This window comes from Nicotiana sylvestris, chromosome 5 (genome assembly GCF_000393655.2).
Source record: "Nicotiana sylvestris chromosome 5, ASM39365v2, whole genome shotgun sequence".
In the NCBI taxonomy this organism is placed as follows: Eukaryota; Viridiplantae; Streptophyta; class Magnoliopsida; order Solanales; family Solanaceae; genus Nicotiana; species Nicotiana sylvestris.
In genome coordinates, this window is record NC_091061.1 from 183,117,225 (window position 1) to 183,130,970 (window position 13,746).

Here is a 13,746-nt window from a genome sequence, read left to right on the forward strand (position 1 = left end):
GAAAAGAAAAAATGACAAATGTTGCCAAAAAAACATATTTTGAGTCTAACAAAAGTTTTTGTTGGCATAATCACCCTAATAAATGTGCAGGATGAGCACAATGCAAAACAAACCCTTTTCAATAATGACCAAGATCCCTTTTGAGTTGCGATTATGGTGGAATGACCTCGGCAAGGAAGGGCAAGACAAGGTGAAGAAGTATCTGAAAGATCTCCCGGATTTACTAGACATCCAGCCTCGAGGTGATGTTATCAGATCATTGGTCACTTGGTGGGATTCAGTACACAATGTGTTTCATTTCTCGGACTTTGAGCTCACCCCGACATTGGAAGAAATAGCGGGATACATCGGAAGTAATGAAGCTCCGTTAAGGTTCAAGTACTTGATTGCGCCTAGGGCCGTCACTATACACCGGTTCTTGGATCTCCTAAAAATACCCCAAACATTTCACCATCCAGATTTTGCAAAAGGTTTCTGTATTCTCTGCCTCATATATGCTAGATACGACCACGTGGGCGGGTTCAATAAGCCAGACTTCAAACTATGCAGTAGAGATAACCGATAAAAGTGGGATGAACACAGGCTGGTAGCTTTTATGGTAGCTTTTTTGGGTCTTATAGTGTTCCCAAGGAAAGACGGGAACATTGATTTGAAAGTAGCTGGGGTCGTCAGTACCTTGATCACCCAGGATAAAAGTACTCTGGCGCCTATGATTATAGCTGACGTCTTCCGGGCTCTCTCTGCTTGCCGAGTCGGGGGCGACTTTTTTGAGGGGTGTAACCTATTGTTGCAAATGTGGATGACCGATCATTTATGCCACCGCTCCCAGCTCTTGGGTTACGGTTCGCCCGAGAAGACTTGTATCGGAGAATTTTACACAAGAATCAAAGGGGTCCCTCTACCCGAGGGAGTCACAGCTTGGACGACATTCTTCTGAACTCTCACTGCCAACCAAATCCAGTGGACGCTCGGATGGTTGCCTGTTGAGGAAATCATATACATGCCGGCAACCAGGCCCCATTTTCTGTTGATGGGACTTAAAAGCATCCAACCCTATGCACCGTATCGGGTTTTGAGGCAACTTGGGAGGTATCAAGTAGTGCCGAAAGATGAAGACTTGAGTACCCAAGTGGTTGAAATCAGTCCGGACGGTCGGTTCCCCGAAGAAGAAGTTCGCCAGATCTGGAGTGAGTGTCAACATCTAACGGTAGATATTTGTGTGTTGGATACGGCTAAAGGAGTAGTTTCCCCGGGGTACCACGCTTGGTTTAGAAGGGACATGTCCTGCGGGAGACCAGCTAAAAGACCTCACCTCAAAGATTTCACTGAGTCATCCCAGGAGCAATGGAACTGGTTAGCAAAGGAAAAGGGTTATCGGGCGGAGATCGGTAAATTGAAGCAACAGGTTGAAAGTTTGAAATTCAATAACAGTATGCAAGTTGTTGCGGATCGAGGCAAAAAGAATAAATTGGCCCAAGAAAATGAAGAACTTTGGGCCCAAATACAGAAATTGAGAATGGCTCCGGATAAACAACCAAGGAGTCGATCAGATGAGCAGTTGATAAAAGGGTTGAAAAATGAAGTCAGGGAATGGCGAGATGGTTTAGAAAAGTCTGAGAACGACATGGCAGAGCTCAAAGTGCAGTGGAGTACAAGAGCAGATAAGCATCGTCGATACTTAAATCAATTGAAACGCGATCACGAGAAAACTGTTGCCAACATAAAGAGAATGGTGGCTACACTTGAGGGTAAAGCAGTTAAGCAGGCTGAGGATTTCCAAATTGAAAGCAGACACTATTACGACTTGTTGGCCCAAATAGAGGTAAAAGTGCGGCAACTGAAGAATCAGCACATGCAGGATTCTCAGGCGTCAAAAAAATGCAGTGATCAGATAAAACGCCTACTTATAGAAAAGAAGCAAGCAAGGGACAGGATTAGAGCCATTGCCCGCGCCATTTTTAGAAGATGTCGCGCTTGCGAAGATATGACCCATGCTACTTTTGTCTCAGCAGTGCTAATCTATGTGAAATGGACCATGAATGAATTAGAGCAACTCGAAAGGGACTTGGAACCTAGGCCCACGGCGAGGCCGAACAACGCCCCGCGGGCACCCATATTTGAAGCTTTAGAGTATGCGTAGTCCGTGTCTGTCCATGTCTGTCCATTGTTCGCATCAAAGTATTTCCATAGTATTGGAACTTGTATCTGACCTTAGTTTGCGTTTGTTATTTTCTTTCTGCAAAAAGGATTTTAGTTTGTAATAGTTTGTTTTAAGTAATGAAAGTTGAAAATCTTTTTGGCAGAACTACGCCCGGTCTGATTTGCGCGGGGACGTGATACGTAGGCAATCCACGTAAGATTCGACCGCCATTAATAAAGAAAAAGAAGAAAATACAAAAATAGAAGAAAATACAGGGGGTTCCCAAAGTACTTTAAAGGGACAAATAAGCAAACCGGGATGACACATGTGGTTTGGAGCGAAGCATGTTAGAAACGTTAACTGCCTAGGAGCATTGCATCCCCAATGTGTTGTTATCAAATCTATTGAACTCTAACGCTAACAAGTTTGTTGTTTTCCACCAACATCTAGTTAGTTGTTAAAGCATTCTGGCAACACACCCTTACCAGACCAGATTCAAAGGACCGGTAACAACGAGCATGACTACTTCAGAGAATAGTACCGAGGAAGAAAGGCCGTTGAGCTAGTTGTTAAAAGAAGCAATGGAAAAGATAGAAAGGATTGGACTAGAGATGAATGCAATGCAGTTAGCTCTAGCCAAAGCACAAAAGAGCCCTGAGCCACTAGGCCACATGCCGGAATACCCTCACTCCGGCTCTTCAACAAGCCTCCCGAATCACCGTTATCATCAGGAGAGAAGCCCTCATGATTCCCAAGCTCCACCACCCCATCAACCTCTCCCAACACCAAATGTTCCCACTTTTGTGGGACCCACATCAGCCACCCTGCAAAGAACGACCAGCGAGCCATTGTTTAAGGCTCATGATACGCAATACTATCCCCCTGAGCCCATATCTCATGCCCCCGAACCACATACCTACAATCCACACTTGGAGGTACCGGCAGAGATTGAAAAGCCGGTTAAAGCCCCAGAACAAGATGAGGTATTGAGGAAGTGTAAAAGCCTGGAGCAGTCCTTCAGGAACCTGCACGGATTGGGCAACTAGGTCAGCGTGGCCTACAAGGATCTATGCTCTTTCCTGGACGTCCAACTCCCGGTTGGGTTCAAAATGCCTAAGTTTGATTTATATGAAGGGCACGGTGACCCCATGGCACATTTGCGGGGTTTCTGTAGCAAAATGAGAGGGGCAGGCGGCAAAGATAAGCTGCTGATAGCTTATTTCGGCCAAAGTCTGAGTGGATCGGCACTAGAATGGTATACCAGGCAGGATTCCAGCAGATGGTACACTTGGGATGATCTGGCGCAGGCTTTCGCAGGTCATTTTCAATACAATCTCGAGATAGTCCCTGACCGTCTCACATTGCTGAGGACCGGAAAGAAGCCCGGGGAAAGTTTTCGCGAGTTCGGGTTCCGCTGGAGAGAGCAAGCTGCCAGAGTTGATCCTCCCATGAGAGAGGGAGAAATGGTGGACTACTTCTTGCAAACACTGGATCCAACCTACTTTGGTCACTTGGTGACGACAGTTGGAAAATCCTTCAATGAAGTAGTGAAGATAGGGGTCATGATAGAAGAGGGTCTGAGGTCTGACAAAATCCTGAATTACTCGGCACTCAAGGCAACGACCCGGGCTATTCAGAGCGGCACGGGAGGTGCGCTGGGAAGAAGGAAGAAAGAAGAGATTGCCACGATCGAGGCAGGCAGTTGGTCCAGGTCGGGCAAATCACACTACAACCAACCCAGACCCCACAAGCCAAACTACCCATACAACACACCACAGCAGTCTTATCCACCTCAAGAACCACGTTTCTCCGTACACCAAGCCTAGACATACTCTCAGCCTCTGGTTCGCCCGCAATGGCGTGCACCGGTTCCCCATAACACATATGCACCACCCCAAAACACATATCCTCCACCAAGGGCATACAGAAACCCTCCAGGGGCAGGCTTTCGGGGAAATCAAGCTGCTAGAAATGACAGGCTACAGAAACATAGAACTTTTACGGAGTTGGGAGAAACCTACACCGCTTTGTTCCACAAATTGAGGCAATTGGGTTTGGTTAGTCCTGTCGAGACTCGAGGACCAAATCCCCCACCCCAAAATTTGGACCAATCAATAAGCTGTGAGTATTGCTCAGGGATGCTGGGGCATGATACCGAAAAGTGTTGGAAGCTAAGGCATGCAATACAAGATCTTATTGATGCCAATAAGATCGAGGTCCAGACGCCGGAGGTGCCTAACATCAACCAGAACCCATTGCCAACAAACCACGAGTGCCAACAAACCACGAGGCTCACATGATCGAGTTGGTGTATGAGGGAGGAGAGTTGAGGAAGCCCTCACAGACAGTAATGATGATCCAGGCCGCTCCGAAACAAGGATCGACCAGTGGAAGATCGGGGGTACAGTCGCAGGGAGAAGGCATCAAGCCAGTAGTGATACTGGGAAAGAGTCCATCCACCGTAACAAAGAAACCCGAGCCAGCCAAGTTGGTAATAGCAGGGACTCCACCCACACCCGCAGTTGTGTTGAAAGGGGTATATAGGGAACTGGTCACCATAAAGCCTGTAGTCCAGTTGCCGATGATTGATAGCAAGGTCGTGCCTTGGAAATATGAGAAGGCGGTGGTGAAGTACAAAGGAAAACCAGTGGAGGAAGACAGTTGTGAAGCGCAAGGACTGACTCGATCAGGACGGTGTTTTGCTCCGGTGGAGCTGAGAAGACCCAACCCAGTTGCAACCAAGAAACCGGTGTCCAAAGAAAAGGCTGAAGAATTCTTGAGGAAGATGAAAGTGCAGGACTACTCCGTGGTCGAACAGTTGAGGAAAACACCGGCCCAGATCTCGCTGCTATCGCTACTAATCCATTCTGAGGAACATCGTCGGGCCCTGATGAAGATATTGAACGAAGCTCATGTGCCCAACGAGATTTCTGTAAACCACCTGGAAACAATTGCCAACAAAATTTTCGAGGTGAACAGGGTAACATTCTTAGATGATGATCTGCCAGTGGAAGGTACGGAGCATAATAAAGCTCTCTACCTAACTGTCAAATGTGAAAATTCGATAGTTACTCGGGCATTGGGGGATAACGGTTCAAGTGCCAATATTTGTCCATTATCCACCCTGAACCAATTAAAGATCGACCACGGAAGAATCTGCAAGAATAGCATTTGCGTCCGAGGATTTGACGGAAATGGAACAGCCACCGTGGGGGACATTGTACTCGAATTGACCATCGGTCAAGTCCAATTTACCATGGAGTTCCAGGTTTTAGATGCCACAGTATCTTATAACCTTCTGTTAGGACGACCGTGGATCCACGCGGCCAAAGCAGTGCCTTCCACCCTACATCAGATGGTCAAGTTCGAGTGGGATAGACAAGAGATTGTACTACACAGTGAGGACATGGCGTGCACCATGGGTGGCGCCATTGTGCCCTTCATAGAGACCGATGATGACAAAGGTCCTTGGGTCTACCAGATCTTCGATACAATGCCGGCAAACAAGATTTCTGAGGGTGAGATCCTCCAGCACCCTAGGGTAGCTTCCGCAACGATCATGATGGTCTCGGAAATGCTGGGTAATGGATTTGTGCCGAGAAAAGGCCTGGGAGTCGAGATTCAAGGGATTGTCCAACCTGTCTCCCTGCCCAAGAATTTGGAAACCTTCGGGTTGGGGTTCAAACCAACCGCAGCAGATGTAAAGCAAGCGCGGAAAATGAAGAAGAAAGTCTGGTATCTTCCCAAACCTGTGCCACGTCTCTCAAGATCTTTTGTTAGAGCAGGTGCCAAGGGGTCACCGGTCCCAAAAATTCTCAGACCATTGATTGGGATGGACGAGGACCTGAATCAGAGCTTCAAGAGGCTATTCGCTGATGTCAATATGGTAGAAGTTGGAGAGAGTTCCAGCAGAGCGGATATACAGTTTGTGGGGCCTGAGGCCAAAACCAACAATTGGACGGTTACTCCTCTTCCTGCCCGGTGGGAGTCTTGGTAGTAGGCTTTGATTTATGCTTTTCTTGTTCGAATTATTCCAGGGTTTAATCCAAATTTTATTTTTGTTTTGTAAAAGTGTGAACCCTGTTATCCCGCAAGTTTAATAAAGTTCTCTTCTTTTGTGTCATTTTAATTTTGTTCTTGTTCTTTTCTTTCTGAACAGTTCTCTTTTTACTGGTTCTAATGACATGGCATGTACACCGGATCTTCGACCTAGTCTAATAAATCAATCCGAGTCCGACTTAATGATACAAGAGGTAGTTGGTGACGATGAATCTGAATATGACAAAGATGAAGCCTTCGAAGAGATAAACCGAGAACTGTGCCAATTTGAAGAGAAACCCAAGCCTAACCTAAATGACACTGAGGCTGTGAATCTAGGAGATGCGGATAATGTCAGAGAAACCAAAATCAGCATCCACATTGAGCCAAATGTCAGGGAAGAATTGATCAAAACCCTCGTGGAATTCAAAGACGTTTTTGCATGGTCATATGACGATATGCCGGGATTAAGTACCAATCTAGTGGTTCACAAATTGCCCACTGACCCGGCATGCCCTCCGGTCAAGCAAAAGCTAAGGAAATTTAAAACAGAAATGAGTGTAAAGATCAAAGAAGAGGTGATTAAGCAGCTGCAGGCGAAGGTCATTCAGGTCACTCGATATCCCGTGTGGTTGGCCAATGTGGTACTAGTTCTGAAGAAGGATGGGAAAATCAGGGTATGCGTCGACTACCGCAACCTCAACAACGCAAGTCCCAAGGACAATTTTCCACTACCCAACATCCATATCCTGATCGATAATTGCGCTGGGCGCGAGATCGGATCCTTTGTGGATTGTTATGCGGGATATCATCAGATCCTAATGGATGAGAAAGATGCGGAAAAGACAGCATTTATAACTCTATGGGGAACTTACTGTTATCGGGTAATGCCGTTCGGATTGAAGAATGTCGGGGCAACGTACATGAGAGCAATGACTACTGTGTTTCATGACATGATACACAAAGAAATCGAGGTGTACGTCGATGATGTGATCATCAAATCTTGGCGTCAGGAAGACCATGTAGCAGACCTAAGGAGATTTTTCCAAAGACTCCGAAGGTATGATATCAAGCTCAACCCGGCCAAATGCGCATTCGGGGTTCCATCAGGAAAGCTGCTAGGATTCATCGTCAGTCGACGGGGGATTGAGTTAGACCCATCCAAAATCAAATCCATCCGAGATTTGCCACCGCCAAAGAACAAAACAGAGGTAATGAGTCTGTTGGGGAGACTCAATTACATCAGCAGGTTCATCGCTCAACTCACGGCGACTTGTGAACCCATATTTCGGCTGCTGAAAAAAGATGTTGCGGTAAGCTGGACGGCAGAATGTCAAGAGGCTTTCGACCAAATCAAAGGGTATCTGTCCAATCCACCCGTGTTGGTTCCACCTAAGACGGGGAAGCCCTTAATTCTTTATCTGACGGTCCTGGAAAATTCATTTGGCTGTGTACTGGGGCAGCATAATGTCACAGGAAGGAAGGAGCAGGCCATTTATTATCTTAGCAAGAAGTTCACAGTATATAAGGTCAAGTACACTCAACTCGAGAAAACATGTTGCGCCCTAACTTGGGTGGCTCAGAAGTTGAAGCACTACCTGTCCTCGTATACTACTTATCTCATATCCCGTTTGGACCCATTGAAGTACATCTTTCAGAAACCTATGCCCACAGGGAGGTTGGCAAAATGGAAAATTCTGCTCACAGAGTTCGATATCATCTATGTGATGAGGACAGCCATGAAAGCCCAAGCGCTGGCCGACCATTTGGCAGAGAATCCCGTTGATGAAAAATACGAGCCTTTAAGAACGTATTTTCCCGACGAAGAAGTGATGCATACGGGTGAGCTGGAATTACCCGAGGAACCGGGTTGGAAGCTTTTCTTCGATGGAGCCGCGAACGCGAAAGGGGTTGGAATAGGAGCAGTACTCATTTCTGAAATAGGACGCCACTATCCTGTTACAGCTCAACTACGCTTCTATTGCACCAATAATATGGCCGAGTATGAAGCTTGCATTTTGGGTCTGCGATTAACCGCGGACATGGATGTCCAAGACGTTTTGGTCTTGGGAGACTCGGACCTCTTGGTACATCAGATTCAGGGTGAATGGGAAACACGGGCTTTGAAACTCATACCATATCGACAATGTTTGCACGATCTGAGCAAGCGATTTCGATCAGTGAAATTCAAACATATCCCAAGAGAGCATAACGAGGTTGCGGATACGTTGGCCACCTTAGCATCAATGTTACACCACCCTGACAAAATGTATGTTGACCCTTTGCACATCCAGGTTCGTGATCAGCACGCTTATTGCAACGCGGTAGAAGAGGAAGTAGATGGCGAGCCATGGTTTCATGATATCAAGGAGTACCTCAAAATGGGGATATACCCAGAACAGGCCACTGGAGACCAAAAAAGAGCCCTTCGGCGTCTGTCGAATGGTTTCTTCCTCAGCGGAGGAGTTTTGTACAGAAGAACCCCGGATTTGGGATTGTTAAGATGTATAGACGTCGGTCAAGCCACAACGGTTATGGCAGAAGTACATGCTGGAGTTTGCGGGCCACATATAAGCGGATATGTATTGGCAAGGAAGATCCTTCGAGCAGGGTATTAGTGGCTCACCATGGAGCATGACTGTATGACTTTCGTAAGGAAATCCCATCAGTGTCAGATACATGGAGATCTGATTCATTCTCCGCCAACAGAGTTACACATGATGTCAGCACCCTAGCCGTTTGATGCATGGGGCATGTATGTCATTGGGCCTATTGAGCCAGCAGCATCCAACGGCCATATGTTCATTCTGGTGACCATTGACTACTTTACCAAATGGGTCGAGGCTAAAACCTTCAAGTCGGTAACTAAAAAGTCAGTGGTGGATTTTGTTCACTCCCATATCATCTGCAGATTTGGGATCCCAAAAGTGATCATTACGGACAACGGTGTAAATCTTAATAGCAGCCTGATGAGAGAGGTGTGCCAACAATTCAAGATTACACACCGCAATTCCACCCCGTATCGTCCCAAGGCGAATGGAGCAGTCGAAGCGGCCAATAAGAACATCAAGAAGATACTGCGGAAGATGGTGGAAGGATCTAGACAATGGCATGAGAGATTACCCTTTGCTTTATTGGGTTATCGCACTACCGTCCGGACTTCCATAGGTGCGACTCCTTATTTATTGGTGTACGGAACTGAGGCAGTAATACCAGCAGAGGTCGAAATTCCGTCCCTCCAGATTGTCTCGGAAGCCGAGATTGATGATGATGAATGGGTCAAAGCTCGATTGGAATAGTTGAGCTTGATAGACGAGAAAAGATTGGCAGCAGTGTGCCATGGTCAGCTGTATCAGAAGAGAATGGCAAGGGCATACAATAAGAAGGTACGCCCCAGGAAGTTTGAAGTAGGGCAGCAGGTATTGAAGCGGATCCTCCCGCATCAGGTCGAGGCAAAAGGCAAGTTCGCCCCAAATTGGCAAGGGCCTTATATCGTAACCAGAGTGTTGTCCAACGGTGCTTTGTGTCTAACAGATATCGAGGGAAGATATGTCGACATGGCTATCAAGTCTGATGCAGTCAAAAGATATTATGCGTAATTTCTTTGATTATGGTAGTTATTGGTTCGTTTGTTTGTATTTGGTACTTATTGGATAATGAAATGACGGAGGCAATTCTTTCTTCTATCCAAACACTTTTAACCCTTGTTTCCCCCTTTTGAGCCTTAAGTTATTCTTTCATACCCCTCTTTTGGAATCGCTAATGGGAAAAAGATATGAAAAAAAAATTTATTATTAAAAGAAAATGAAAAAAAAGAAGATAAAAGTCACAAGAAAAACAAAAGGTAGGAACTACGTTTGACCGGATTCCTCAAAAAAAGGATACGTAGGCGCCTCACGACTCGGTCATAGTGTGCATACTATGCACAGTGTGCGTAACGCACATAGCTCAACTTAGTGTAAAAATAAAAATCCTCCAAGCAAGAAAACTGGGGCAGAGGTTATGTTTTAAAGTTCCAGCAAAGGTTTGATTCCAAGAGTTGCAGTGGCTCACCCGTCAAAGTTATTTCGAATTCTTGATAGCTTTTCTTTTAGCCCCACACCAAAACTAACATCGATGTCCAAAAAAGACCTCCCAATCAACCTCCAAGAGGTGCCAAGTCAGGCAAATAAAGCCGAGAATAATACACTGATCCCCAGCAAAGAAAAGGATCACAAAACTGGAAATGAATTGATAGTCGGAAAAGAATCTCCAGAAGAGGGGGTCATATCGGCAGTACTCCAATTCCCCGCTGAAGGAATAAAATGAGAGAGTCTTATCGGTGAAAACCTTCACAGGCACCATAAGGCGACGAAAGATGAGAGACATAAAACGAGAGAGTCTTATCGGTGAAAACCTTCACAGGCACCATAAGGCGTCGGGAGCTGAGAGAAAAGAGAGAGTCTCATTAGTGAAAACCCCTCGAAGGGCACTATAAGGCGACAAGACAGATTGACAAAAGGGTCCATGTTCACGAAGAAATGGACACCCATTTATCCCCAGCAAGTAAGGCCATCAGGCAGGTTGATTGATACAAATAGACTGGGTCGGGAATCTATGGTGCACGTCATGATTGTAAGGACCAGTCATGTCATCCAGATAAGTTTTTCTCTTTTCCTTTTTTCTACCAGTATTGGTTCAGAAAGATTTTTCTCCTTTTCCATCTTTTTCATTCCTTTCTAGAAATTCGTTTTGAAAAGGATTTTTCAGAGTTTACTACCAGAGGCCGAAGGGGTACAAAAGCAAAATACGAAAGGGACAGGCCAAAAGCCGAGGAAATAAGACAAAAGGCGTTGGTTGCAAAAACCAAAAGACGAATTGTTTAGAAAGGTAAGGGTGACGTGAAGAGAGCGGTAAACGACGGGTGAAAGACTTGTGGACCAAGTTCCGGGAAGGTTTCCCCGCAAAATGTTGATAAATCACAGACCCAAGTCCGAAGTGGTCAGACCCCACAGGAAAGGAAATTAATCTGATGCAAGATAACCCTATCAGTCCTAAAGGTTATCCCCAGGCGATGAAATTCTATGCCTTGCAATTCTGGGAGGAAATAAACTCCTAATTGAAGCGGACTCCCACAGCTTGTTCTGTAAAGAGAAAGCAGGGAGGGGATAAATGGAAAACCATCCCCAGCACGCGACTTTATTCCCCAGCCAGTTTTGGGAGCACATGGCAAGAGAAAGGGAAAGGAAAAATCATCCCCCGGTAGGAGTGATATCATCATTCACCATGTTAAAACTAACAAAATTTTCGTTGATTTTACAGAAAAACAAAGGTTGATGATGGCAGAGAAAAAAACACGCCACAAAGAAGGTCACCAAAATCGGGGCAGAAAATTTTCTGCCATTGTTAAAAATTTTCCCTGAGGAACGAGGAAACAAATTCATATACATTTCTGTCTTTTTATTTCTGTTCTAGGTCGCCCACCAGTATAATGCGGGAATACATTCTGTTCTAGGTCGCCCACCAGTATAATGCGGGAATACATTTTTTTCTAGGTCGCCCACCAGTATAATGCGGGAATACATTTTGCTCTAGGTCGTCCACCAATATAATGCGGGAATACATTTTGTTCTAGGTCGCCCACCAGTATAATGCGGGAATACATTTTGTTCTAGGTCGCCCACCAGTATAATGCGGGAATACATTTTGTTCTAGGTCGCCCACCAGTATAATGCGGGAATACATTTTGTTCTAGGTCGCCCACCAGTATAATGCGGGAATACATTTTGCTCTAGGTCGCCCACCAGTATAATGCGGGAATACATTTTGTTCTAGGTCGCCCACCAGTATAATGCGGGAATACATTTTGTTCTAGGTCGCCCACCAGTATAATGCGGGAATACATTTTGTTCTAGGCCGCCCACCAGTATAATGCGGGAATACATTTTGCTCTAGGTTGCCCACCAGTATAATGCAGGAATACATTTTGCTCTAGGTCGCCCACCAGTATAATGCGGGAATACATTTTGTTCTTGGTCGCCCACCAGTATAATGCGGGAATACATTTTGCTCTAGGTCGCCCACCAGTATAATGCGGGAATACATTTTGTTCTAGGTCGCCCACCAGTATAATGCGGGAATACATTTTGTTCTAGGTCGCCCACCAGTATAATGCGGGAATACATTTTGTTCTAGGTCGCCCACCAGTATAATGCGGGAATACATTTTGTTCTAGGTCGCCCACCAGTATAATGCGGGAATACATTTTGTTCTAGGTCGCCCACCAGTATAATGCGGGAATACATTTTGTTCTAGGTCGCCCACCAGTATAATGCGGGAATACATTTTGTTCTAGGTCGCCCACCAGTATAATGCGGGAATACATTTTGTTCTAGGTCGCCCACCAGTATAATGCGGGAATACATTTTGTTCTAGGTCGCCCACCAGTATAATGCGGGAATACATTTTGTTCTAGGTCGCCCACCAGTATAATGCGGGAATACATTTTGTTCTAGGTCGCCCACCAGTATAATGCGGGAATACATTTTGTTCTAGGTCGCCCACCAGTATAATGCGGGAATACATTTTGTTCTAGGTCGCCCACCAGTATAATGCGGGAATACATTTTGTTCTAGGTCGCCCACCAGTATAATGCGGGAATACATTTTGTTCTAGGTCGCCCACCAGTATAATGCGGGAATACATTTTGTTCTAGGTCGCCCACCAGTATAATGCGGGAATACATTTTGTTCTAGGTCGCCCACCAGTATAATGCGGGAATACACCGGAAGAAACACAAGCCGACAAGAAAGCAAGGCAGCAAGAACAAGTTGCAGTCTAGCCTAGCTTCTTGTTTTCTTTTTAGCACAATGTAACAAGGAGATCGGTAAGCAATGACAGCATACTGCAGCATGTAACAGCATACAACAGCAGCGAACATTACAGTCACACGGTAGTCCCAGCTACCAAAACTTCCCGAACTACATTGACCTGATTCATGTTCAGCCCAGGATATGTAGGAAACCTCTGAAGCAAAGGTTCGGTCAAATCTTTTTCAAAAATGCTTCACACGGAGTACTCGGACGAGCAAAAATCGCTCGCTTTATCATTGCACGAAAACCCTTCGTGTCTTCGGGCAAAGAGGGGCAGCTGTAAGCATGTGATTTTTTGCTCTGTATGAGAATTACTCCCAAAAATTCAAAATTAAAAGAGGTTACATTCGGGTACAATTTTGAGAATCTGCGTGACATTTTAATAATTGTTTTGTCCATGAATGCTCACCTTGCTATAGTTAAAAATACAAAAATACATGTTGCATTGCATTTAGGAATTAATTAACCATAATTTGGTTTTAAAAGCGAAAATCACAAAGAATATGCATTTTTATTCTATTTGTTGACATGGTAATTTTATTAATGTTAATTTGTGGGTTAATTATTATAGGTGTTGAAATAATATGTGTATAATCTTTATTTTTGATTTTTACAATTTATTTAGGATTTTTGTTAATTTTGATAATTAAAGAAAGAAGGAAAATGAGTTAAAGTGTCAAGGAAACTCGGATTGGGCCAGGTGAAACCAAATCCAGG

At 45.1% G+C, this 13,746-nt stretch overlaps 1 protein-coding gene across 1 annotated transcript; it reads left to right on the forward strand.

Moving 5' to 3' along the window:
• Positions 1-1,279: 1,279 nt before the first annotated feature.
• Positions 1,280-2,140, forward strand: LOC138869764 (uncharacterized). Its single transcript, XM_070147426.1, has one exon. The coding sequence runs from the start codon at positions 1,280-1,282 to the stop codon at positions 2,138-2,140; it is 861 nt and encodes a 286-aa protein (XP_070003527.1).
• Positions 2,141-13,746: the final 11,606 nt, after the last annotated feature.